General features: G+C 44.6%; 1 protein-coding gene across 2 annotated transcripts; it reads left to right on the top strand.

Moving 5' to 3' along the window:
• The first annotated feature begins 365 nt into the window (after positions 1 to 365).
• On the top strand, positions 366 to 17,659 carry SYP (synaptophysin). 2 transcript variants are annotated; one of them, XM_072124219.1, is made up of 7 exons: positions 366 to 514; positions 3,878 to 3,943; positions 7,788 to 7,912; positions 9,690 to 9,888; positions 13,340 to 13,531; positions 14,105 to 14,399; positions 16,755 to 17,659. In XM_072124219.1, exons 1-6 carry the CDS (start codon positions 497 to 499, stop codon positions 14,393 to 14,395), a joined length of 891 nt encoding a protein of 296 aa, XP_071980320.1. In that variant the 5' UTR covers positions 366 to 496; the 3' UTR covers positions 14,396 to 14,399; positions 16,755 to 17,659. The 2 variants fall into 2 exon arrangements, with proteins under 2 accessions (XP_071980320.1, XP_071980319.1); XM_072124218.1 differs by having other exon boundaries at positions 372 to 514; positions 14,105 to 14,414.
• The last annotated feature ends 358 nt before the right edge of the window (positions 17,660 to 18,017 follow it).

The following is an 18,017-nucleotide window of genomic DNA, read 5'->3' as shown; positions in this document are numbered from 1 at the left end:
ATATCATATACTACGAACATTAATACTATAGCAATATACGATATGCTACTAGAAGTAATGCTATAAAAGAGTACTATACTATATACTACTGCCAGTAATACTGTACTATACCATATACTACTACCGGTAGCAGTGATAAGAAACTTTCTACTACTAGTAGTATACTAGAATATAACATATACTATATATCACCAGCAGTAATACATGTATCATATAGTACTGGCGGGAGCCCCCGGCACTTGTTTAGGGTGTGAGGGGTGACTGTAGCCCCCAGCCCTCTCCCCAGCTTTATTTATGGTATCACTGCCCACAATGAAGATGGAGACCGCTGACGTCACGGCGTCATCACAGCGCCCCCTATCCTCGCCTCCCATTGGCCGTCCCCTGGTCAGCTGTTCCATACACCGCCCTCTCCCCAGCCGCCGCATTTCAGGCTCTTACAGATAAATGTCCCTCCGCCCTCCGCGCTGCCGCGATTCACCAGCATCCTGCAGACATGGACGTGGTCAACCAGGTGAGGGCTGGCAGCGGGGGAAGGAATGGGGGTACACCTGCTACATATGGGGGAGCACCCCTGGGGGGGGGGAGATGATACTTGGGGGAAGAGTGTGCCTGGGGGGAAGGAAGACAAGACTGGGGGTGTCTTTGAGATAATAGAGAGACAGATGGAGCAATGGGAGGGTATAGAGAGAAGGAAAATGGTAGGAGGAGGGAGGTGAAGGAGACACGGATATCACAGCTAGGTATCAGACACCTATACACCTCCCTATATACACCCCCCTATATATACACACATATATTCTGATCATATATCCTGATATATCACATATATACTGATATCACAGCTAGGTATCAGACACCTATACATCTCCCTATATATACACACATATATACTGATGAGAATAGCAGGGATGTCCCTATGGGGGATGGGCTGGGGGACAGTATACACGGCTCTCAGTACTTGCTACGTCTTTATGGTGAAGGGTGACAGGAGGCGGCTGGGTCACCACATTATTCTCCCCGTCGGATGTGGCCTATTACAACACAAGGACATTCGCTTGTCCTAAATCACCGGAGACTTGGGGGGAAGGTTAATGATTGTGGTGATGAGAGGGAACGTATAGGATTTAGCTAAGATTTCAGGGAGGGTACGGGAAGTGATTATGTGATGCCGATGTTACAATGTATACAGATTATTAGTAATTATCCGTGGCTTCTGTTTGTCTCGCTCCTTGGAGGGGTCAAGTCTCCATATGATGGAAATTGTCCATAGGTAAACGCCGTGTAGATATCAGATGAGGCTTGTTCCATACTGAAATGTATAGTAATTAGTTCCTGGCACAGTCCTGGAGCAGAATAGCTTAATAAAAAGCCATCGGATCAGAACCAGTCACTGCTAGGGTTTGGTATCTGCTTGGACCCACTATGGCCTTAGGGGGAAGTCGTATGTATATAGGAGTAATGATCCATCTTATTCTCCTCCATGTGTATGAGGCCGGTGTCCACTACTACCAACACGGGAGTAGAACTCATGGCTGATGTGGGTCACTCATGTTGCTGGTGATTGGCTGGACGGTTATTTCCTGTGTGGAGGCGGGATCTAGATATTAGATACCCTCTGGGACATGGTAAGGGGTCGGTATGGGAGCAGTGTGGGAATTGATGAGTCCTGTTTCTTTTATGTTGGGGTTTGTCATCTGGATTCCTGGACTATACAAATCCTTATCCAACTTGATTCTCCTCCTATAATGCTTGAGACCAGTGCTTAAAGGGGATGTCTAGGAGTGAAAAAACTCACACTGGTTTAAAGGCACTACTGACACTTACTGGCAGACGTGGGTTCCTTAAACAGGAGGTGCCACCTTAGCCAATCACTGACAGAGGTGGGGGCGCCTACACAGGAAATGGCTTCTTAGCCAATCACTCGCAGAGGTGTGTCCCCGACACAGGAAATGCCTTCTTAGCCAATCACTTGCTGAGTTGGGCCGCCTACACACAGGAAATGCCTTCTTAGCCAATCACTGACAGAGGTGGGCCGCCTACACAGGAAATGGCTTCTTATCCAATCACTTGCAGAAGTGGGCCGCCTACACATAGGAAATGGCTTCACTAACAAAGGTGGGACCCCCGACACACAGAAAATGACTTCTTAGCCAATCACTTGATGAGGTGGGCCGCCTACACACAAGAAATGGCCAATCATTGGCAGAGGTGTGTCCCCGACAAACAGGAAGATCCTTTTTAGCCAATCACTGGCAGAGGTGTGTCCCCAACAAATAGGAAATCCCTTCCTAGCAAGTACCTCCTCATGTGGTCCACCATTTATCTTGACAAACAGGAAATCCCTTCTTAGCCAATCACTGGCAGAGGTTTAGACAAACAGGAAATTCCAACTTAGCCAATCAATGTCTGATGTGGTTCGCTGCTTATCTTGACACACTGTCTATGTAGGCGTCAAGACAAGCAGTGAACCGCATCAATCAGTAATTAGCTAAGAAGGGATTTCCTATTTGTCTAGGATCAACCTCTGCCAGTGATTGGCTAAAAAGGTATGCCCTGTTTCCTGGGGGTCTACCTCTGCCAGTGATTGGCTAACAAGGCATTCCCTGTTTATTGGGGGTCCACCTCTGCCTGTGATTGGCTAACAAGGCATTTCCTGTTTATTGGGGGTCTGCCTCTGCCAGTGATTGGCTAACAAGGCATTTCCTGTTTATTGGGGGTCTACCTCTGCCTGTGATTGGCTAACAAGCATTTTCTGTTTATTGGGGGTTTACCTCTGCCAGTGATTGGCTAACAAGGCATTTCCTGTTTATTGGGGGTCCACCACTGCTTGTGATTGGCTAACAAGGCATTTCCTGTTTATTGGGGGTCTACCTCTGCCAGTGATTGGCTAACAAGGCATTTCCTGTTTATTGGGGGTCTACCTCTGCCTGTGATTGGCTAACAAAGCATTTCCTGTTTATTGGGGGTTTACCTCTGCCAGTGATTGGCTAACAAGGCATTTCCTGTTTATTGGGGGTCCACCACTACCTGTGATTGGCTAACAAGGCATTTCCTGTTTATTGGGGGTCTGCCTCTGCCAGTGATTGGCTAACAAGGCATTTCCTGTTTATTGGGGGTCCACCACTGCCTGTGATTGGCTAACAAGGCATTTCCTGTTTATTGGGGGTTTACCTCTGCCAGTGATTGGCTAACAAGGCATTTCCTGTTTATTGGGGGTCCACCACTGCCTGTGATTGGCTAACAAGGCATTTCCTGTTTATTGGGGGTCTGCCTCTGCCAGTGATTGGCTAACAAGACATTTCCTGTTTATTTGGTGACCAAAGGGAAATGCCGCCTTATCCAATCACTGGTTGATGTGGGTTTCCGCTTCTTTGAAAAACGGCAAATACTTTCCTGGCCAATCACTGGCCGGGGTGGGTCCTTGACAGACAGGAAATGCTTTCTTAGCCAATCAGAAACCAAGGGGAGGGGTCAACTCTACAAACAATGGGTAGGCGGTTTCTATTGAGACAGGGCAAGAAGGTCAAGCTCTTTGGGGACACGGTGTGGGGATGGGTGAGATGGGTGCTACTTCTTTTTGTCTTTAACCCTTTAAGAATCCACCTTTGAGACCAGGTTTGTAGATTATCCTAGGATTTATGCAGATGAACTGGGAGTCTTAGAATCGGCCTCCACTTACACAGGGGGACGTGGACCATCCTGTCTCTGACCAGTTACCACAATGCCTGCTCTGTATTGTGATGATGTCATGTTTATGTCCTGGAGGTATATAGTGACACACATGCCGTATACTTTATGTGTGATCAGGTAGTATGGCATTTCAGCACCTTGGAAAGCGACACAAACACTAACATGTATTACTTGTCTCCCACAGCTGGTGGCAGGGGGGCAGTTTCGTATCGTGAAAGAACCTTTGGGATTCATCAAAATCTTGGAATGGGTGAGCAATTCTCCTAATTGTGACCTTGTATCATGCCCGTGTGTTACTGTGTAGCAGTATGTGGCCACCATGGTGCTGTACGGGGTGTTATGTCCTTGTATACCGGGTTCCCCCGAAGATGCATTGCGTGACACGTTGTGAGAAAACCTTGTTCATTTATGCCTTAAATAAATGATGAGGCTCAGAGTGAGAACATCATAGCGGGAACATGTCAGCATCACAAATATATTCCTCCATTTACTGTCCGCATAAATGGGGCATAATAAACCCTCAATGTAAGAGCTGTGCCCATTATGTATAAGAATTGCACAGGGCAGGGGCTAGACTGAGACCCTCTACTTTACACATATGCCTAATAATGCAGTGCAATTCCTTAAATGTGGCATCTGATAATATGGCATCTGATAATCCAGGAATCCTGGTGTCTAATATGGCATCTGATAATCCAGGAATCCTGGTATCTAATATGGCATCTGATAATCCAGGAATCCTGGTATCTAATAAGGCATCTGAATATCCAGGAATCCTGGTATCTAATATGGCATCTGATAATCCGGGAATCCTGGTATTTAATATGGCATCTGATAATCCAGGATTCCTGGTATCTAATATGGCATCTGATAATCCAGGAATCCTGGTATCTAATATGGCATCTGATAATCCGGGAATCCTGGTATCTAGTATGGCATCTAATAATCCAGGAATACTGGTATCCAATATGGCATCTGATAATCCATGGATCCTGGTATCTAATATGGCATCTGATAATTCCGGAATCCTGGTATCTAATATGGCATCTGATAATCCAGGAATCCTGGTATCTAATATGGCATCTGATAATCCAGGAATCTTGCTATCTAATATGGCATTTGATAATCCAGGAATCCTTGTATCTAATATGGCATATGATAATTCAGGAATCTTGCTATCTAATATGGCATCTGATAATCCAGGAATCCTGCTATATAATGTGGCATCTGATAATTCAGGAATACTGGTATCTAATCTGGCATTTGATAATCAAGGAATCCTCACAGACCAGCTACTTTATACTGTACACATTCCTTTAATCTGGTATCTAATCCATGTTCAGTCTTTATTGCAATTCCCTTTAATCCACCCTCTGATAATCCAGAATGGCAATGGTCTATTTTATTTACACATTTTTATTATCTGGAATCTTATCATCCAGAAATGTTGATAGAATCTGATAATGCAGAGATATTGATCGTCCATCTCACTTATACAGTACAGTTCCTGCCATCTGGTTATCTAGAAATTACATTCATCTTTTTTTTATTATCCAATTTATTCAGTCTGGCATTTAATAATACAGAAACATTTCATCTCCCTGCTCATTAATACCAGACAATCACTTAAATCTGATTTCTATAGACTGTGATAGTCCATCTTTCTTATACAAGTCCTTTAATCTAGCATTTGTTGAACCTGAAATGTAGATTATCCAACACATTTATGCAAGAAAATTAGTTTAAAGGACATCTATCACCAAATCAAGGATTGTAAACCAAGCACACTGACATACTGGTGTGTGCCCCCTCAGGCAGGATCTTCTCTTCTTTTAGCTTCTTATCTTTTAGCTTTTACAAAAAAATAAAGGCTTTTAAAATTATGCAAATGAGCCCAAGGGGCTCCAGGCTCCATAGGACTTAATGGAGCCTGGAGCTTCTTTGGCTCATTTGCATAATTTTTAAAGCCCCTTTAAAAAAAAAAAAAGGGCATAAGAGGCTAAAAGAAGAGCAGATCCTGCCAGAGGGGGTGCACACCAGTATGTCAGTGTGTTTGGTTTACAATCCTTGATCTGGTGATAAATGTCCTTTAATCTGGCATTTGATAATCCAGAAAATATCATAATGCTGCAGCCTCACTGTGCATTGTAATCTAGCAATGGATACAGAGAATTTTAGTGAAACTTTGCAATGTGCATTGCTCTTGCATTGATCTATCTTTGGCATCTGATCATTTGCCCCCTTTTTGCACCAGTCTGATGAGGGTGTAGCTCCAATGCACGGCCTGCCCCGCCAATGCACGGCCTGCCCCGCCAATGCACAGGCTGCCCCGCCAATGCACAGGCTGCCCCGCCAATGCACAATCTGCCCCGCCAGTGCACGGCCTGCCCCGCCAGTGCACGGGCTGCCCCGACAAATGCACGGGCTGCCCCGACAAATGCACGGGCTGCCCCGACAAATGCACGGGCTGCCCCGACAAATGCACGGGCTGCCCCGACAAATGCACGGGCTGCCCCGACAAATGCACGGGCTGCCCCGACAAATGCACGGGCTGCCCCGACAAATGCACGGGCTGCCCCGACAAATGCACGGGCTGCCCCGACAAATGCACGGGCTGCCCCGACAAATGCACGGGCTGCCCCGACAAATGCACGGGCTGCCCCGACAAATGCACGGGCTGCCCCGACAAATGCACGGGCTGCCCCGACTAATGCACGGGCTGCCCCGACTAATGCACGGGCTGCCCCGACTAATGCACGGGCTGCCCCGACTAATGCACGGGCTGCCCCGACTAATGCACGGGCTGCCCCGACTAATGCACGGGCTGCCCCGACTAATGCACGGGCTGCCCCGACTAATGCACGGGCTGCCCCGACTAATGCACGGGCTGCCCCGACTAATGCACGGGCTGCCCCGACTAATTTTAGGTGCCCCATCTGTATCTTGTGGCCTGCATTAGCCAGGGCCTAGCGCTATGTCTTGTGCATTCTCACACCCCAGGTTACACTGTAATCCTCTTTACTGTTTGCAATGGCCGACACTCTAAAAATACTCCTCGGTCTCTGCGGAGATGCGGGAGGTCAGAATCCTTCTGAGGATTACCATCAGCATAAATCCAGCCGGGTCTGCCCACTGTGCCCAGCCACCTGCCCCCCTGCTTGTTCATCTGCAGTAGGGGTGAAGTACCAATACCAGAGCTTAAACCCTCCTGGTACTGACGGGCTCTGCAGCGTCTTTGGATGGGAAACTAAAAATGTCTTGGCTGCAGAACTCCATAGAGAAACAGGCACAAGATAGGTCTGCTGAGATCCCCTGCCAACTATAAGATCTACCCAAGAAATCGTATGTGCCACCCACTTCCTATCATCTTAACATTTGGCAGGAGGAGAACGTGGCATATTTCTTCGCTGATAACACATTTACATGTGATTCTTCATATGTCTCAGTCCAAGTTCTAGATTTCAAGAAGAATATTCTTGTTATATAGTGCCACTAGTCACCGTGCTGCCCGCTAGTCTCTGCCACCCACTGAGGCATCATGCATTTCACTAAGCTCTAAGACCCCCATTCTGTTACCTGCGCCATCCTCTAAACATCACTTTTTTGTGCACTCGGTTTGTCAGCTATAGGGAAACAAATCTGCCCACTGAGTTATGCCACCCACTGCTGCCCATTTTTTTTTTCACTTAAGTTGTGCCACCTATGAAGTCACCAAGCTGTCCACACACTGTGCCACCTTATGATTTACTATACTGTTCACTTATGAATTCTTGCTAATTCGCTGTTATATCCAAGTAAATGTCACCAACTCACTCTGCTACGAACTAGTCTATACCAACCAAAAAGTTCTCTCACTGCTCACCAAAAGTTTTTCATCATGCTTTCCTCTGAGACCCCCACCAAATTCAGACCCTCATAAACATTAATGTGGTGGGAAATGCACTTTTAAGGGACCTGGCTACTTTCATCTAGAAACAGTGCCACTCCTGACCTCAGGTTGTGAGTGGCATTGCAGCTCAGTTGCATTCTCTTCAATGGAGACCATGGACAGGAGGTTGCTTTAAATGATGTCTTTTATTTTTTCTCTTTTACAGCTATTTTCTATCTTTGCCTTTGCGACATGCGGAAGCTACAGTGGACAATTCACCCTGAGCGTCGAATGTAGCAACAAAACTGAGAGCAAGCCGAATATTAAAGTGGATTTTGAATATCCATTTAAGTGAGTGTGAACTTGTTTTACATGTTTGTGTCTGTCAACTTAAAGGGGTGTTCCCATTTTATCAAATTATTGTTATTGTTTTAATGGTAAAAAGTTGAACACTTTTCCAATATACTTTCTGTATCAATTCCTCACATATTTCTAGATCTCTGCTTGCTGTCGTTCTATAGGAAGCTTCTATGTTTACCACTAGTGTAAAAACTCTGACCATGGTCACACAGGTGCATGATCACAGAAAGTAATCTGAGGTGTGTGGTATAAGGAGCCGCGCATCTATGTGACCATGGTCAGAGTTTGTTCAATATTGGTAAACATAGAAGCTTTCCATAGAATGACAGCAAGCAGAGATCTAGAAAACCGTTAGGAATTGATACAGAAAGTATATTGGAAAATTCTATAACTTTTTATCCTAAAAATAATGACATTAATTTGTTGTAATGGGAATATCCCTTTTAGGCCCCATTCACATGGGCCATGTGTGGATGTATATCTGGCCACTCGCTTGCAGCCGGATATACGTCCCCATAGATGGCTATGGTGCCTGGGCACAGTACAGTGAGGACAATGGGGCAGATTTACTTACCCGGTCCGTTCGCGATCCAGCGGCGCGTTCTCTGCGGTGGATTCGGGTCCGGCCGGGATTCACTAAGGTAGTTCCTCCGCCCTCCACCAGGTGGCGCTGCTGCGCTGAAGTTCCCCGGAGGCGCGCTGGAATGCCCTGAAATTCACCGGCCTATACCTGGTGAAGGTAAGTGTAATTTTCGCTACACATTTTTTGTCTTAAATGCGGCGGTTTTTCCGAATCCGTCGGGTTTTCGTTCGGCCATGCCCCCTGATTTCCGTCGCGTGCATGCCAGCGCCGATGCGCCACAATCTGATCGCGTGCGCCAAATTCCCAGGGCAATTCAGGTACAATCGGCGCAAATCGGAAATATTTGGGTAACACGTCGGGAAACCGCGAATCGGGCCCTTAGTAAATGACCCCCAATGTGTGCTTGTCGCAAAAAAAATAGAGCGTTCTCTATCTTCGGCCGTAGGAACTGCTGTGCGGCGCTATTTTCTGTGGAGATGGAAGGGATGAACAGCGTTCAACCCTCCTCCTCTTAGAGAGGAATAGCAAATCTGTCCGTATAGATCACGCCATATTACTCTGTATGGTGCCAGGAAGCATAATTTTAGATATTGTATTATAGACTTCAGAACAGGTCACATAAACCCTTTGTGTGTAACAGGTACAGTATTGCCCCATAGACTTCTACGGATGTAGTTTTATGGCTGAGGATTCCTACTTTATACTTTTTGTACTAGAGAATTGATGGGGAACCTTTTAGAGATTAAGTGCCCTAACTACAACCAAAACCCACTTATTTATCCCAAAGCTTTCAATCGTATCAGTATCCTAAGAACACCAATACAGTAGAAAGAAAGTGTTACAGGTTCCCCTGAATAGGAAGAATTTTTGGGCCTGGAGCCAAAACTACAATGATAATCCAGATCTGCCCACACCTTCCCATTCCTCCTGTAGTCTTAGGCAGCGCTCTCACTTTAAGATAGCACTGAGCTCAGAAAGTCCTGGGCTGTCTGGGAATCCATGAAGATACCTGGTGTCCTCTCTGGTGAATTGCCTGGGTGCCCACAGAAAGGGCCCCCGAGTGCCACCTCTGGCACCCGTGCCATAGGTTCGCCACCGCTGTACTAGAGGATCCTATTCATTGAACTAAAGTGTTCCTCTGTACATAACCCCTCTCTTCAATATGTTCTCTTTCCTCTCCTTTAGGCTGCACCAGGAGTACTTTGAGGCCCCTACATGCCGGGGGGGTGCTACAACCAAGGTGTTTTTGGTTGGGGATTATTCCTCCTCTGCTGAGTTTTTCGTCACAATAGCAGTGTTCGCCTTCCTTTACTCTCTCGGAGCACTTGTCACTTACATTTTCCTACAGAACAAATATCGCGAGAACAACAAAGGCCCCATGATCGTAAGTCCCTGCTCTTCATCAGAAACAATGGGAAACCTGAGTAAAAGATTATATGGCTGTATGAACGTCTGGCAGTGTTATGGACAAAAACAAACGCAACTTTATAATGTGTTTTGAGCTGTGCAGTGTGTACATTGAAAGCAAGGACTTCTCATGTTAACCTCTTCACGCTCAGCGTCCGATATATTGGACGCTGAGCTCAGTGACTTAGCGCTCAGCGTCCGATATATCGGACGCTGAGCTGATGCCGGTTCAGCTCAAGATCTGAGCCGAACCGGCATCGGGAAAGACGGGGTGCCGGCTGTGACTGATAGCCGGCACCCCAGTGTAACACCCGCGATCGGAGTTGTCTCCGATCGCGGGTGCTTAACCCGTTAAATGCCGCGGTCAGCGTGACCGCGGCATCTAACATATATCTGGGGGGTCTTTCCCCCACGATCGGCCCCCCCGAACCGTTTTTGGGGTGCGCCGATCGTTGCTATAGTAACTCTGGGGTCCGATCTGGACCCCAGAGTTACCTGCAAGAACTGCCAGTAAGATGGCGTCTGTGACGTCATCTTACTGGCACAGTGCCAGCCTATGCAAGTGTATAGGCTGACACTGATAATATTCTGCAATACATCAGTATTGCAGAATATTATCATGAACAAGCAATCAGATGATTGCTTCTTCATGTCCCATGGTATAAAAGTGAAAAAGTAACAAAAAAAGTTATTCAATAAAAAAATAAAGTCATAAATCACTAAAAATGCCCCAAACCCCCAAAACATATAAAGAGACATATAACTCAAAAAAAAGTCTAAATCATAACACAAACCCCACATATATAGTATCACCGCGTCCGTAACAACCCGTAGAATAAAAGTAAATAATTATTGAACCCCCACGATAAACGCCGTAAAAAAAAACTGTTATAAACCCTCCAAAAATTATGATTTTTACCTTTTCAATCCCACAAAAAATGCTATAAAATGTGATAAAAAAACCATATGTACTGCGACATGATACTGGTGCAAAGTACAACATGTCCCGCAAAAAACAAGCCATCAACCAGCTCCGTAGCCAAAAAAGTAACAATGTTATGCCACTTGGAAGACGGCAATACATAAATGATAGATTTTTCCCCACATTAGGGTTTTGTTTGACAAATTTAGTAAAACGTAAGAAAATATATTCATGTCTGGTATCCCCGTAATCGTATCGACCCATAGAATAAAGATAACATGATTATTAGTCTATACAGTGAACACCAAAAAAAAAAGAAGTAAAAAATCCAGTACAGAATTGATGCTTTTCTACTCCTGTCCTCAAAAAAAGTTCCTAAATTTTCAACAATAGGTGATACTAACCCTAAAATGGTAACACTGGAAAAAGCATCTCATCCCGCAAAAAAAATGGCATCACATGGCCCCAATAACGAAAAAGCGAAAATTTTATAGCCTTCAAAAGGGGCTAAAATCCTGGCAGCTGCAGGGCTCTCCTTCCCTTCTGCGCCTCGCTGTGCCCCCATAACACAAGTCACAGCCACATGTGGGGGGTCTTTGTACTCAGGAGAAATTGCAGAACAAATTGTATGGTGGGTTTTCTCTTTTTATCTTTTGGAAATGTGTAAATTTTAGGGCTAAATGAACGTATAAGGGAACAATATGACCATTCTAAATTTCACCTCCATTTTGATTCAATTACAATGAAGATCTCAAGGGGTTAACGATCTTCCTAAAAGCTGTTTCTGATAGCTTGAGGGGTGCAGATTTGAAAATGGGTTGGTTATATAGGGGGTTTTGATGCTAAATATGTAAAATTTCATTCAAAACTGTATTTATCCCCAAAATAGTCAATTCTGAAAATCCGGAAAAGCGATATTCTATTTGCAAGCCGCGTGACATCAAAATAAATTATCCAAACATTTCAGAAATTATGAAAATGTAAAGTAGACAAATGGGAAATGTTATTCAGCAACTTATTTAGGTGGTAAATCGATCTGCCTGAAAACGCAATGATTTTGAATTTCGAAAATGGCAAATTTTTCCAAAAATTTATCATATTTTCTTTTTTTTTGTAAATAAACGCAAAACTTATCTGCCAAAATTTACCACTAAAATGAAGTACAACATGTGGGGAAAAAACAATCTCAGAATCGCTTTGATAAGTAACAGTGTTCAAAAGTTATAACCGTATAAAGAGACGCAAGTCAGAATCCAAAAAAATCGGGCTGAGCCTTAAGCTACAAAATGGCTGCGTCCTTAAGGGGTTAATAAGGTTCTCTTCATGGTACAGACAGTGGCCTCCCTGTACATTAGAGAAGAAACAACCCAATCCGCTGATAATGACAGGACTTGCTCATACCTACTGTATATAGCATTCTCCCAATTCAGAGATTATATTTTTTTTGGGTAGGGGGGGGCGCAGAAGGATCAGACATGTTGAATTTCAACACTTAACTTCCCAGAGCTAAGTGGCTACGAGTTTGTCTAATTGAAAACACAAACACAGGGCTGTATGGTGGAGTCAGGGACAGCTATTGAATATGCATGGGCAAATTTAGGCTTTATGCACACAACGCCACCCGTCTGACATCATCTGGTGGGTGGCACTCAACCAGACACAAGCAGGAGTAGGACCTGTGGTATAATTTGGGGTATGTGCAGTCAGATTGGTTACAGCGCAGCGCATGCACCCAGTATTGGATTTAATATAGGCGGTTTGGCCACCCAAACCACCCACCAAATTTGATACTTAAAAGGACCTTCACCCATGAAATCCTCATACATCTGTTCCTGTTCTAGACACACATGTACACAAGAGCAATTTCAGGACCTTTTGAAGGTCCTGAAACCACAGATTGAAAGCAGACAGATGGTACACATCTTCCATTCCACAAGAAGCTTAATTCTTGTACCATATGTAGGAAGTAAATTCCAGATTTGTAGGGGATATAATATTCATACAGCCCAGGGCCCATGGCAGTCTTAATCCACACCTCGCCTAATGAGGCGTTAAAAAAAAAACGCTAGCTCAAGGCCAAAAACAACCTTTTGTTAGCATGAAGGTTGTATTCAAGTATTTTTGTTGAGGCGCATCTAAATTCTTGCAGTTTTACCTCACATTTCAATGTGTTTGTGGTTATTACAGGTAAAACGCATTTATTTAACATGTTTCACTGAAAAAAAAACAAAACCACAGCAAAAACTGTGAAAGAACTGTATGCAGATTTGTCATGTGTGTCTTTGATGGAGTTTTTACCTCACAGTCTGAATTGACCCTAAGTTAGTGGATTGTGTACATGCCAGGGGAATTTGGAAGTCATATGTATATGGAGGCTGAGGCCTTGTGGCGCTCCATGTGTTACTACTAGACTTCAGTGAATTGAGGGGTCATTATAAAGCCGAAAATGCTTTTTTTTAATCTAAAATTAGACATTAGATAACAAATACTGTCTTTGTCTCTGTAGGACTGTATAGTGACAGCGGTCTTTGCCTTCCTGTGGCTGGTAAGTTCAAGTGCATGGGCCAAGGGCTTGTCTGACATTAAGTTGGCTACTGACCCCGAGTTGATCAAGAATCAGATCCTTGCCTGTGAGAGTCAAGAAAACAAATGTCAAGAAGTGCGAGATCCTGTCATGTCCGGGCTTAATACCTCTGTGGTGAGTGCACGTTTTATCGGGATGGCGGCCATCTTGTCGTGGTCACTTGTATGTCCAATTACTATTAATGGGGTATCGCCCTCTAGTGGTAATTTTGTTCATTACATTTCCATGTTTGATAAAACCACAGTGGAGTAAACATGCACTTTGTTATATTATACATTGTTTTCTGTAGGGACCGGGAGTTTTCCTGTAGGCCCTACACAGTAAAATATGAATGTGTTTTGCTTGGAGTTCTTCTTTACAAGTAGTTTCCAATTAAACATAGTATAGAAATGGGCTAGATTACAATTGTTGTTGGGCTGAGTCTCTGATCACAAGAATGGGGGTCCCACATGTGCCGTATGAAAAGAGAGGGCAGGTCACACATGTCTATTGCTGTTCTATTCGTCCCTGTTGGACCATAAATGGGTCTATTGTCAATGTTCATGTGCAAGCTGCCGCATTTATACAAGGGGACCCCGGACCTATGTTCTTGTGATGGTTGGAAATTGTAGCAGTGAGATCCCCCCATAACTTGTAATTACCCGAAAACACTTTTCAGTCGCAGAGTGACTTTTCTCTCCTTTCTAGGCCTTCGGCTTCCTGAACTGCATAATTTGGCTTGGAAACCTTTGGTTCGTATTCAAAGAGACTGGATGGACCGCTCCATTCATGAAGTACCCACCACCCGCCCAGGAGAAACAGCCTGCTCCAGACACCTACGCCCAGGGTCAGGGATACGCTCAGCAGGACTCATATGGACAACAAGGAGGTTATCAGCCCGACTATTATGGCCAACAGCCTGAATACAACCAACAGGGGTACAGCCAAGGGGGGTATAGCCAGCAAGGTGTCCCTACCTCTTTCTCCAACCAGATGTGAGCTGGTGAGTGTCTCGATGGTAAGCAAAAGTACAGTTACCCATCCTAGAATAATGAGGGGTTAATGAAAGCCCCAACTTCTGCCAAATACTACTGACATTCCACTGTATGAGAAAATTAACCATGCGTATGACGTTTACATGTAATTTGAGGGAATTATTGCTACAGTTCCATAACCTGAAAATTAAGATTGTGGTCATAGAGGAGCAGCAGGTCGAAAGGTTCTAGTTACTGGTCCAGTATCATGGACCTGACCCCTCTTTCAATAGCATTAAGGTTCTTTATTTTAGGAGCAATGCTAGTATGAGATGTGATGCCCTTTGTTGTGACACACAATATGCAGCATTTCACCCCGGCAATGCAAAGTGCCCTCGGTGGGCATATTGGATGTCTGTGCTAGTGACTGGTGGGATCACAGAGATTGACCCTCATATATAGTTATCACTTAAATGTGGGAGTATAACCTTATAAGTATATAACTGAACCCATCATACCTAGAAGTGACTTGGATTATTTCAGTGTGGTATAGAGGGAAAGAGGATCATACAAGGACTGATGTCCTACTGCCCTCTAGTGTATGGCTGTGATATCACGCAGCCTATCTCCTCAACACCCTTCTTATTCCTGCAAAAGGAATTTATAAGTTATGGATTGACAAGTGTCCCACCATTGGGATTGAAAGTCTGGCACTTCATTCACTTCTATGGGGCTGAGAGAGGATGATCTTGCGGAGCTCTTTTAGAAGTTCATTCCCTTTCAGTCCCCATTCTCTGAGATTTTTTGGGTTCTGATGTTTGGACCATGCACAATTTGTAAGATGTACCCTATCCACATCCCCTTTAAGTCGTATTGGATATCTCATAACAACTTTCACCGTCACACACTCAGACTCAGCACCTCTGGCGGCAGCTTATCTACCCCCAGAATAAGTAGAGAGGCTGGACACCTCCATATCCAATAGATGGTCCATGATTTTTGCTAAAGCCTCAGGTGTATGGGTTCTTTTATCTCTCTTCGAAGCGGCATTGAACGTCATCTGTATCACAACCACTACCCCCATCGGTGTGACTCATCTCCACGTCTCTTCATGAATCATCTCTTGTGTCTGTGATAGTGTCGCATCTACACACCTTATGGTCCTCTCACGGAGCAGCATCTCTTCTCTGTGCCTCCCCTCCACCACACACTTGTCTCTTCTTACCCCCCTCCTTCCGCATCACTCTCCATCTCACCCACTCAAATGTCACATTGCCTCCCTGTAGTCTGCACCCATCCCCCTCCACAGATCATCTCCACCACCATCCTCTACACCTTCTCCCTGCATTGCCACATCATGACTTACTCCATCTTATACTGAAACACTGGTTTTTCTCACTCCTAGTCTCCTATTATATTACATCCTTCTTATACCTGATCATCTTTCCTATGTATACATTATAACTTATGTGATATTTCTGATATTCTGCACTTCTGCACTTTTTTTCCTAATTACATTTAATACAAGAGGAGAGTTTTTCTAGTTAAAATATAGTTTAAATTATTAGCTTATTTGCATTAGAAGCAGAAACATACCTTTGTGACCACAAACCAATTAAGCTATGCAGATATGATCGTATTTACATGCATATGTAAATCAGCCTGTGAGTGCACTGGGGGTGGATCTGATTTTTCTCATTAGCCTAAAGACGGCTGCAAATGCTCTGGTTCTCCACTGAAAATGTTGTGTCCTATAAGGCTACATTCACAATAACGTATGCCCGCCCGGGCCATAGCACGGCGTGCATGCGTTCGCCACGGTGGAGAGGAGGATGGGTGACCCCTTCCCTCTCCTTAGAGATACATGGCGCACGGCACAGCAATACGGGGAAATACATGTCCTATCATTTCCCTGGGTACGGAGCGGTTTGGTGCCACACCATACTGCTCCGTGCGCCTATTGCCGGCCTATGGGGGACGTATACATTCCCCAACGGATGTGTGAATGTAGCTTAAAGATGATTTGACTATATCAATTTTATTTTTACCCAAATGTGACAAATTTGGGCAGACTCGCCCCCAGTGTACCTGCCGACTGATTTCCATATCCATAAATAAGAAGACTATACATTGCTTAATTGGTTAGTGGTAAAAAAAAAATAAAAAATTAGAATTAATTAATAGATCGTGAGGCATTTACACCTTTTAGTTTGGACTAATATGGGATTATTCATCTGATGGGGGATTGGGATTCTCTGTAGTTTTGCCTTCCTTTATTAATTCTCTTCTTTTCTTCCATTTACCCCTCCATCATCACCTCCCCTGTTGCTTTTTGCCTCTTTTATGTTTTCCTCCTTCCCGTTTTCCTCCCATCTTTCCCGCAGGCTTCTCCGTAGCCGATCAGTGAGCTCAAGCTTCAGGTTGTGATATTCTGATGTGCAGTGATGCAGCCCAGCTGCCCGAGTGAATATTAATGGGAGAATGTCGTGTCCGTGATGTTTATATAATATATAATATAATATATAAATATATTTAATGATATATATCTGTACCAAAACACAGGAAAAAAATCCCATCTCATTCTACCAGAGACTGTCTTCCTGCAGAGCATTGCTGTGTAACCCTTCACCCCCCCTCTCTACCGGAAGCTGCAGAGCATTGCTACGTTGCCGTTCTGCAGAACGCCTCTGCCAATCTCTTTCCCTGCCAGGCGGGCAGGGCTGCATCGCATCATGTTGTGAACTGTTCCCCCTACAGTATTGTAATGTTACGGAGTGATGACATTTGTCCTACCTATCAGCCCACCTGGCAGGGACCTAGATTTGCAGGGACGTCCCCCCTTTGCTGTATGCACCGTTTTTACGCTTCTGGTTAGTTCTAGATTTCCTTTAGCGATCTGTGATGTTTGCACATTGCAATGCATTGTAGGCCCGTCTTGCACAATATAGGGATTGATAAAGAATTTAACACTTAAAGGTCAGCTCGCCCTGTGTAGTATAGGTAGGTCGGGGACAGTGATGGCGGCAATGACAAATGACACCCGCTCCGGTGTGGATTATTAAAGCGACGGAATCAAGGATGCAAAGAAGATCCGTGGATAATCCCTGCTACGTGCACTCTGGGTACTGAACATCCCCCATTTTTCTCCCGTCCATTATTACTACCCGCTTCATGTGCTCCACCCTAAAATCGCCTATGCCTGGTACCCCTTTGTGCTGTATATTGTGTTTGTGACACTAAAGTTGCGTGTTGTAATCCTGACTGGAAAATAAAGACAGGCTGGAACAAACCTTGGTGCGTCTGTGTATTTTATCATATGCATGTAGATAACTATCAAGGTCCTGGGTCCAAATCTAACCAGGAGTGCATGGGGTTTCCTATAAGGGGTTGGTAACTTAGAGCAAACTTTATAGTACAAGGTATTATTCCCTTATGGGGTCATCCATATTAAAAAAAGGGTATAAGACCCTTATAGGGTCACTAATATTATACTAAGGCCTCCTGCACATGAGGCGTAGCCCGGGCTGGGTGCAGGAGAGAGGAGGGGTGAGCGCTCCTCACCCCTCCCCTCTCCATAGAAAGACTAGTGGTATGCGCCGTAACACGGCAAAAACATAGGACATGTCCTATATATTTTTTTGTGCTCG

This window comes from Engystomops pustulosus, chromosome 9 (assembly GCF_040894005.1).
Source record: "Engystomops pustulosus chromosome 9, aEngPut4.maternal, whole genome shotgun sequence".
Taxonomy (NCBI): domain Eukaryota; kingdom Metazoa; phylum Chordata; class Amphibia; order Anura; family Leptodactylidae; genus Engystomops; species Engystomops pustulosus.
The sequence above is the reverse complement of the archived record's forward strand: the minus strand, read 5'-3'. Positions and strand labels throughout refer to the sequence as shown.

Coding starts and splice junctions, on each gene's coding strand:
- SYP (XM_072124219.1), top strand. Junction 3,944..7,787: donor TCATCAAAATCTTGGAATGG/GTGAGCAATTCT, acceptor TCTCTTTTACAG/CTATTTTCTATCTTTGCCTT. Junction 13,532..14,104: donor CCGGGCTTAATACCTCTGTG/GTGAGTGCACGT, acceptor TCTCCTTTCTAG/GCCTTCGGCTTCCTGAACTG.